The 9,264-nt window shown below is 59.8% G+C and overlaps 1 protein-coding gene across 1 annotated transcript; it reads left to right on the top strand.

Moving 5' to 3' along the window:
• The first annotated feature begins 469 nt into the window (after positions 1 to 469).
• On the top strand, positions 470 to 8,999 carry ATG9B (autophagy related 9B). Its single transcript, XM_084897204.1, has 15 exons — positions 470 to 656; positions 1,123 to 1,753; positions 1,884 to 1,965; positions 2,085 to 2,141; positions 2,284 to 2,445; positions 3,607 to 3,748; positions 5,138 to 5,892; positions 6,032 to 6,185; positions 6,379 to 6,558; positions 7,104 to 7,340; positions 7,518 to 7,651; positions 7,829 to 7,925; positions 8,109 to 8,232; positions 8,319 to 8,457; positions 8,619 to 8,999. The coding sequence occupies exons 2-14, from the start codon at positions 1,204 to 1,206 to the stop codon at positions 8,441 to 8,443; spliced, it is 2,799 nt and encodes a 932-aa protein (XP_084753330.1). The 5' UTR covers positions 470 to 656; positions 1,123 to 1,203; the 3' UTR covers positions 8,444 to 8,457; positions 8,619 to 8,999.
• Positions 9,000 to 9,264: the final 265 nt, after the last annotated feature.

Below are 9,264 nucleotides of genomic sequence, written 5' to 3'. Positions count from 1 at the left end.
CCGCCCTCCCCCCCCCCCCCGGAAGGAGGCACAGAAGGAAAAATGGGCATTTCTGGACTCAAATGTTGTGGGCAATTCTGTGATTGCTTCCATATTCTTCCAGTGAACAATCTGTCCACTCTCCGTTTCATGGGCACTGGCCCCTACGTCAGCCCTAACCCTCAGCCCAGGAGGCCTGACACCTGGGAGGCTGAGTCAGCACCTCAGGCATGGGCTTCAGTAGGAAACCTGGTGATTCAGGACCTCAAGAATGGCGTTGGACAAGCCGCCGGACCAGCTGCCTCCTCCTCCTCACTGATGTGTCAACAAAGAACACAACTCGGTCAATTCATTCCTTGTCATCCAAATTATTGTTCCAGATCCCTGACCCCTGCTTCCCTCTGCTGGTTCAGTCCTAATGCTTCTCAGGGGCCCAATAAAACCTGGATCAGGGATCGGGGGAGAGGGTTTCATTGTTCAAGAGGATAAAGAAGTAAACATAATGGACTCCCCCCCCCCCTAAGGAACCCCACCTTTCTACTGTAAGCTCCAAGAGCCCACTTCTCACACACCAAATAGCTGCCTCTCCTTTCTCCCCTTCCTTCCTTTCAGTGCCCCCAACCTGGATGCAACGTTGGGCAGTCTCCCTCTTCCCTTCCTGAGCATCATCAGACAAAGTAGGCAGCCTTTCCTTTCCTTTCTTCCTTCCTGTTCTTGGTCTTAAAGCATTTCTCTGTTGATCACTGTGTGTGTGTGTTTTTGTGTGTGTGTGTGTGTGTGTGTGTGTGTGTAGGGAGAGAAGACATGCTTTTAAGAAATCAAAGATTTGCTATCTTGGCCCCATAGTCCTAGAATCCTTTGATGGGTTTTCTTTTTGCTTTTGTTATTTTGGCTGCCACTCTCTAGCCTCCCCTTCCAGTCCTCTGGAGGTCTGAGGATGGGACACTAGATGTCTCCTCAGGTCTGTTTTTCAGCCTCCGCCTCCCCGGCTGATGCCCCGCCCAGGTGTGGAGGCGGGGCGGAGAGCTCAGGTGCAGGCTGCCCTGGAAGGGGGTGTGAGTGCTTGCATAGGTGACTGGGAGCTAGGATGCCTGGGGCCTGCCCCCACTGAGTCACTGTGTTGTTGTCACTGTCTTGTCAAAGTTCCTGCTCGGCCCCTCACACCTCGGTGGAAGCAGCAGCGGCTCCCATCCTTCCAAACTTTCAGGAGAAGCCACCAGCCTGATGGTGAGGCGAATGGGCTGGGGGAGGAGCAGGGGACAGCTCGGGCAATGGGGAGACCTGGGGCCTGGATCAGTGCCCCTCCTCCCCATGCCACTGCCTCCTCTTCCTCCTCCTCCGCGCCGGGGGCCCGGGGGAGGGAGGCTCTCCATCTTCTCTCTGTCCCCTGCTCCTCACACAAGAAGTGTGCCTTCCTCGGTTCCTCCCCCAGTCCTGGGGCCCTCCTGCCCAGCCGTACAGACCCCAGGGGCTTCTCAATCTCCACACAGTGCCCTCCCCACCCCAGCCACACCCCCAACACGGGCAGAGCCTGTGGTGACACCCATCACTGCTCCCCGCTCCTGGGGTTCCCATTCCACCCCACCCCTGGCCTCGGTGGCCGCCCCTCCTTCACGCCGATGCTCCCAGGACAATCCTGGGCTGCGGATAGGCCCTCTGATCCCTGAGCAGGATTATGAGCGGCTGGAGGACTGTGACCCCGAGGGGTCCCAAGACTCACCCCTCCATGGGGAGGAGCAGCAGCCCCTGCTTCATGTGCCTGAAGGGCTCCGAGGTGAGCGTATGGGGGTGGGGCTGGGGGGTGTGTGGGTTGGGAAGGCCTGGGGATTGAGGCAGCAGGGTGAGGGTGTGGGAAGCCTGCTTAGACGAGAGCTGATCCCCATCACTCTCCCCTCTGTGCCCAGGCTCCTGGCACCACATCCAGGACCTGGACAGCTTCTTCACCAAGATATCCTTTGTATGGACCTGGCAGGGCAGGTGCCATCTGTGGCAGGACGTGAGGGTGCAGTGGGTGGGGGACTTATTGGCGTGTGAGGGGAGGGTATGCTCTGGAAAGGCCCATCCTGCCTCAGGCTTGTTTCTTGACGCACCTGCCACATCTACAGCTACCACCAGCGGAACGGCTTTGCCTGCATCCTGCTGGAGGATGTCTTCCAGCTGGGGTGAGAGCTGTCCCGGGATTCCCTGTGCTTCTGGTCCACCCAGAGCCTCCCCAGCAGCCGGGGCTCAGCCACTGAGTGGGCCTGGAGGCGGGGCAGCAGCCCCCTGCTCTCAGGGCTAATCGCCGAACTCCCGGCTCTCCAGGCAATTTGTTTTCATCATCACCTTCACGACCTTCCTCCTTCGCTGTGTGGATTACGACGTTCTCTTTGCGAAGCAACCAAATAACCGAACGAGACGTGGGCTGCCTCACAGCAAAGTGACTTTGTCGGATGTCATCCTACCGTCGTCCCAGTGTGCCCAGCGGTGAGCGACCACTGGTGGGGGTGGGTGAGGGAGACGGGCAGACAGGAGCCGCCTGTGTTTTGTCTCTGGGCTGGATCATTGGTTCTCCAAGACTTGGGTCTCAGGAGACCGTTTATTCCGGGGCTGAGGAACATCTGGCCCCATGTAAGGCCAGAGAAATCATCTGGTCTGGCCTGCCCAGGCATTAGGGGTGAGTTAACTAATATAGCAGGCTCATTTTTGAAAAATATATTTTATTGAATTTTTACAGAGAGGAAGGGAGAAGGATAGAGTCAGAAACATTGATGAGAGAGAAACATCAATCAGCTGCCTCCTGCACCCCCCCCCCCCACAGGGCACGTGCCTGTAACCAGGTACATGCCCCTGACGGGAATTGAACCTGGGACCCTTGAGTCCGAAGGCCAACGCTCTATCTACTGAGCCAAACTAGCTAGGGCAGCAGGCTAATTTTTTATTTATTTATTTATTTATTTATTTAAAAAAAAAATATATTTTATTGATTTTGTACAGAGAGGAAGGGAGAGAGATAGAGAGTTAGAAACATTGATGAGAGAGAGAGTCATTAATCAGCTGCCTCTTGCACATCCCCTACTGGGGATATGCCCACAACCAAGGTACATGCCCTTGACCGGAATCGAACCCGGGACCCTTCAGTCCCCAAGCCGATGCTCTATCCATTGAGCCAAAACGGTTTCGGCAGCAGGTTAATTTTTAAGTTAATAATTTTTTATGGCCTTGCAGATAATGTTATAAATATCTGAATGGCCATTGGCAGACATAAGGTTCCCCATCCCTGTTTTATACTCTTGAAGTTTATTGAGAACTCCAGGAACCTTAGCCTATGAGAATCATATTTGTAGACACCTTATTAGAGATGAAAGCTGAGGACAGCTGCAAAACCTAAGAGCACACATTCCACTGGCTGTCAGTGTGGCCTCTGGAAAACTATGTCTATTCATGGAGAATGAGAATAAAAGGGGCAGAAACGTTAGTATTACCTGAAAAGTTTGACCTTGCAGACATTTTCAAAGTGTGAGACCCCACACTTTGAGAACCGCTGGTCTTGCTGGATCTTCTTCATGACTTTTCCATCACTCCCAAGCCTTGTCTCCCTCTCTGTGGGGGTCCCACTTTCTCGCTTTATTACTCTCTACCCCCCAGGATCCACTCAAGCCCTCTTCTGGTCTTCCTTCTGATCCTGGCTGCAGCCTTCTGGCTGGTTCAGCTGCTTCGCTCCGTCTGCAACCTCTTCAGCTACTGGGACATCCAGGTGTTTTACAGGGAGGCCCTGCACATCCCCCCGGTGAGCTGGGTGGTGTGTCTGTGTGGAGGGGGCCATGATGGGAGGAGGAGGAGGGGCTGTACGGACAGAAGGGCCATTGGAAAGCTGGCGGAAGGCCTCATTGTCACCTGCTCTGGGCCCGAATAATGTTAGGAGGCACCACCATTACAAAACACGGGCCCCCCGCTAGTGAAGCTAGGTGGGTTCAGATGGGTTATAGAAAATTCCGTACAGTCACGTGCTTGTGATATTTACAGGAGGGGGGAGGGGAGGGCTGGAAGGACAGGAGGCCTGGAGACAGGCCGAGCCCGGGTGCTGGGAGCAGGGAGGTGACGAGTCTCTGTGGGCAGCAGTGCGAAGAGCAGCCCACGGCCTGCGTCTGTGTCCAGGCCTGTGGGGTGATCCCACACCCGTTCTGGCTTTGCCCCCTGTGCACCCAGCAACTGCACAGACCCCTTCACTGGCCCTGGGTCCTGCTCTGCTCTTTCTTTCCTCCCTGTCTTGCTCATGCTCCTTGTTTTGTATCTAAGTCCCTCCTTTAAAGCACTGCTCTAAGGCTACCTCTGCAGCCAGCTTCCCTCGCTGCGCCTAGAAGTCTAGAGCCTTCTGCGTGTCCTGTACAGCAAGGGGAGAGGTTCTAGGGGAGCCCTAGCATAGCGCAGGGAAGGTCCGAGGGCCAGGGAAGCAGAGGCAGCGAGGGCAGGAGTTAGACCACGGCTCACCCTTCTCTTTCTCCTTGTCTCTTCTCTTCCCTCCTCCCCTCTTCCTGCCAGGGGAAGGGGAGACCCTGGGATGGACTGGAGAGGCTGGCCCAAAGGGACTTGTCTAAGCCGGCCTGGGGCAGCTGGGTGAAAATGGGCTCCCATGAGGTGTGCAGGAGATCCCCGTGCGATCTGACGGCCCCCCCAGACGTGGACACAGCAGTGTCTTGGGAAGGTTCCTGTGGGGGTGGCATGGGATGGGGCTGGCCCCTCTCAGCATGTGGAGGCCAGAGGCGAGTGCTGGCCGGCCCCCGGGCACTGAGGCCGCAGTGTCCTCTGTGTGTGGGACTGAGGGAGGGAGGCTCAGGGAACTCTGCTCTGAAGGAGCTGAGAGCAAATACCTGAAGAGCTTCATTTATGAGGTGTCGCGGGAAGCACATGACTCAGGGCCTCAGGAGTGGCAGGGCCACGGGGAACAATGCAGACAGGGATGAAAGGAAGTAGGAAGTGCCCCAGGTGCTGACACAGTTTAGGAAGGGCAAGGGGGGCAGACTGGTGACGGGCTTCCCACTTGAGGACGACAGAGGGGAGGGCGGGGCGGGGTGGAGGCGCTAGCTCTGGGTGTAGCTCTGGTCCTGGTGAGCGTGGGCATCACCGTGCAGAGGAACCCAGATGGCGGCTCTCACCCTCCCCCTCCCCCCATCCCCAGGAGGAGCTCAGTTCCGTGCCCTGGGCCGAGGTGCAGTCGCGCCTCCTGGCGCTGCAGAGGAGCGGGGGTCTGTGCGTGCAGCCGAGGCCGCTGACCGAGCTGGACGTCCACCACCGCATCCTGCGCTACACTAACTACCAGGTGGCGCTGGCCAACAAGGGGCTGCTGCCCGCGCGCTGCGCGCTGCCCTGGGGAGGCAGCCTGGCCTTCCTCAGCCGCGGCCTGGCGCTCAACGTGGACCTGCTCCTCTTCCGAGGGCCCTTCTCGCTCTTCCGCGGGGGCTGGGAGCTGCCGGACGCCTACAAGCGCCAGGAGCAGCGGGGCGCGCTGGCCGCGCGCTGGCGGCGCACCGTGCTGCTGCTGGCCGCCGCCAACCTGGCGCTGAGCCCGCTGGTGCTGGCCTGGCAGGTGCTGCACGCCTTCTACAGCCACGCCGAGCTGCTGCGGCGCGAGCCGGGCGCGCTGGGGGCGCGGCGCTGGGCCCGCCTGGCCCGCCTGCAGCTCCGCCACTTCAACGAGCTGCCGCACGAGCTGCGCGCGCGCCTGGCCCGCGCCTACAGGCCCGCCGCCGCCTTCCTGCGCGCCGCCGCGCCGCCCGCGCCCCTGCGCGCGCTGCTGGCCCGCCAGCTCGTCTTCTTCGCGGGCGCGCTCCTCGCCGCGCTGCTCCTGCTCACCGTCTACGACGAGGACGTGCTCGCCGTGGAGCACGTGCTCACCGCCATGACCGCGCTCGGGGTCACGGCCACCGTGGCCAGGTGCGACGGGAGCTGCCCAGGGAGGGGGGGCATTCCTCCGATTTGGAGCCGAGTTCTCCCCCACTCCCCCAGCCCTGCCTCCCCGTCCGCACAGCCTGCTAACCTCAGGCACCTTTCCCGCCCGGACCCCGCCCTCCAGGTCTTTCATTCCCGAGGAGCAGTGCCAGGCGCGTTCCCCGCAGCTCCTGCTGCAGGCGGCCTTGGCCCACATGCACTACCTCCCAGAGGAGCCCGGGGCCGCCGGCAGGACCAGCGCTTACCGGCAGATGGCGCGGCTGCTGCAATACCGAGCGGTGAGGATCCAGACCCCAGCGGGGCTGCTCCGGTGGGAAGCTGTGCAGCCTCCTGGTCTCTGGAAGAGCTTGGGACAAATGGCCCGGGGCTGGCAGCCCGGGAGTGACTGGCCAGCATCCCTGGCTAGCATCCTGGGGACCTCTTGGTCATGGTCACCCTCAGCAATCCCTTCTTAACCCCCTTCCTCCCCAGGTCTCCCTCTTGGAGGAGCTCCTGTCCCCTCTCCTCACCCCACTGTTCCTGCTCTTCTGGTTTTGCCCTCGTGCCCTGGAGATTATTGACTTTTTCCATCATTTCACTGTGGATGTGGCTGGGGTTGGTGACATCTGTTCCTTTGCCCTCATGGATGTGAAACGCCACGGCCACCCTCAGGTTAGAGTCCTTCCCAGGATGTGCGGGGTGGTGGTTAGATAAGGGGTTGCTTCCCAGTTCGCTGGCTTGCCACCTGTGACCTTGAGCTAGTCACTTCCCTTCCCTGTGCCACAGTGTCCCTGAGGACAATGACTGTAGCCAATGGACCGGGCTGTGTAAGGATTACACGACATCGTGTGTGTGTGTGTGTGTGTGTGTGTGTGTGTGATCCTGGTGCCAGTGATGGAGGGAAGGCCACAGAGAGACTGAGAAATGGGCTGGTCTGTGGTTGGGGCTGGAGTAAGACTGGCCTTCCCCACCAAGGCCCAACTTGCCCTAGGGTCTGCTGTGTGTAGTTGGCAAAACACGGAGCCCACACCAACTTCTGTGCTGGGCCTTGACCCAGGTCCCAGCTCTGCTGCTGTATTTTCAGGTGACCTTGAGCAAGTGTCTCTTGTGGCCTCTGTTCTTTCATTGAACTCGGGGACTAGTGTTTCCTGCCCCTCATTCCCCACGAGGCTCCACTGCAGTGACAAACGCAGTGTCCGCGGCTTTTTCTCTCTCAGTGGCTCTCGGCGGGACAGACGGAGGCCTCGCAGGCTCAGCGTGCAGAGGACGGGAAGACTGAGCTCTCCCTGATGAGGTTCTCCCTGGTGCACCCCCAATGGCGCCCCCCGGGGCACAGCTCCAAGTTCCTGGGGCAGCTTCGAGGCCGGGTCCAACAGGATGCAGCCGCTTTGGGCGCCACCTCGGTTCGCAGCCCTGTCACTCCGGGAGTACTCAGCGACTCTTCCTCACCTCTGGTGAGCCAAGCCTGGCAGGCCCTCCGCCCTCACCTCCGCCCCGCCCATCTCCCCTCCCTCTGCCTCACCTTTTGTATTTATTAGCCTGCTCACTCACTGCTCCCGCCCGCTCTCCGGCCCTGCTGAGACCTCCTCCCACTCTGTCCTCTATTCTGACCAGTCTTCCCTTGCTCCCAGCCGGAGGCCTTCCTGGCTAACCTCTTGGTGCACCCCTTTCTGCCTCCCCGGGACCTGAGCCCCACAGCCCCCGGCCCAGCTGCAGCCACTGCCAGCCTCCTGGCCTCCATCTCCCGAATTGGCCAGGACCACAGGTGAGGGTTGGGGGCCTCCAATTGAGGGGAGCAGGGGTGGTGGGGCTGGTCCTCCGAGAGGAGGGTGCAGGGTGTGGGAGCGCTGTGGGTGATTGGGAAGGGGAGGTCAAGCCTGGCCCTCCCTGTGGGATACTGGGGGAGGGACATGTCTTTGATCTGTGCCACCCTCTGTTCCAGCTGTGTGTCCCCTGCAGGGACTGGGGGCCCGAAGCTGGCCCAGCTACCAGAGCTTGCTTCTGCTGAGATGAGTCTTCATGCCATCTACCTGCACCAGGTGAGGACAGAGGTGCAGAAAGGTGTGGGGAGAAAGCATCTGCCCAAAGTAGAGGCTGAGGAGGGGTAAGGGGTACCCAGCAGGGCCGGGGGAGGAGGGTTCACAGCCCTCTGTGCCCAGCCCAGGGCCTGGGCCTCGTGCTGGGAGCGGGAGGGAGTCCTCATTCCTTTTCCTTCCATGAAGCTCCATCAGCAGCAGCAGCAGGAACCGTGGGGCGAGGCCTCAGCCTCCTCCCAGTCCAGGCCCTGGTCCAGCCCCCCGCAAACGCTCTCGCCTGATGAGGAGAAGCCATCCTGGTCCAGTGATGGTGAGGCGGTCAGGGTGTGCAGGGGACGGGTCCTGGGCGGATAGCAGGCACCGGGGCACCGCCCAGCTGACGGCTTTTCTCATTAGGCTCCAGTCCCGCCTCCAGCCCCAGACAGCAATGGAGAACCCAGAGGACCCAGAATCTGTTCCCTGGAGGCTTTCAGACCATGAACTCTCAGAAGGAGCCTGGCCAGGCCCATAGCACTGCCTGAGAGGGCTCCTCAGAGTCAGTATTGTCTGATGGGGCGGGGGAGGGGATGAGGAGGAAGTTAGATGGAATCAGACTTGGAGGAATGGGAACAGGGGTGGGTATTTGAGGCAAGGGGGGTGGTCATCTCTGGAACCCAACCCCCTGGACTGCTTGCCAAGGGGCTTCTCCTCCCTCAGGTTCCCCAGCTTCTCCAGCCCAGGAGATCGGAAGAGGTGGAGTGGAAGAACCCGCCACGCCCTCTTTGGGGATGCCCCAGAGATGCTTCAGTTGGGCAGGACTTGGGGGGCAATGACCAACTGGCCCCAGAGAGCAGAGAAAGAGTAGGAGAGGAGATGCCAAGGGCATCTGGAAACAAGTCCTAGAGACAATCCCCACATGGAGAGGAGAAGGGGAACCCTCACCCCCATTAGCTGTCCCGGGACAGTGCCTGGGGAGTGGCTTCAAGGTGGGGAGGCCAAGCTAAGTGTACGGGAAACAGTGAGGGACGTGACTGGAGGCAGCTGGTTCTTCAGGTTCCCATGGGACTTGTGGAGGGGACACGGGGACTTGGGAGTGGAAAGACTAGCGAGGGCTGATGTTTTTGGAGTTCGGCATCGGTGTGACGGTTGAGGAAGTGGGTGTGGCTCCCCATCCTGCCTGAAACCAGTGGTAAGGGTTGCTCATCTTTACGACCTTGGTCTCCAGTGTTCCCATTCCTGGCAGCAGAGGGCGGTACTGCTTCTCAGCCAAGAGTGAGGGAGTAGCTCCTGGGAGTGCCTGTGCCTGACAGAGCCTCACTCCCAGAGCTGAGTCAAAGCGGAGTATGCAGGATAGGACTGCTCT

The sequence above is a fragment of the Pipistrellus hanaki genome (genome assembly GCF_964339955.1).
Source record: "Pipistrellus hanaki genome assembly, chromosome: 10".
In the NCBI taxonomy this organism is placed as follows: domain Eukaryota; kingdom Metazoa; phylum Chordata; class Mammalia; order Chiroptera; family Vespertilionidae; genus Pipistrellus; species Pipistrellus hanaki.
Note: the sequence above shows the minus strand (reverse complement) of the source record. Positions and strands in the feature narration are given on the sequence as shown.

Excerpts from the sequence above, each read along its gene's own strand:
- ATG9B (XM_084897204.1), top strand. The coding sequence starts at position 1,204 with ATGGTGAGGCGAATGGGCTGGGGGAGGAGCAGGGGACAGCTCGGGCAA. Across the intron at positions 1,966-2,084 it reads TGGCAGGGCAGGTGCCATCT|CTACCACCAGCGGAACGGCT; the intron begins GTGGCAGGACGT and ends CCACATCTACAG. Across the intron at positions 2,446-3,606 it reads TCGTCCCAGTGTGCCCAGCG|GATCCACTCAAGCCCTCTTC; the intron begins GTGAGCGACCAC and ends TCTACCCCCCAG.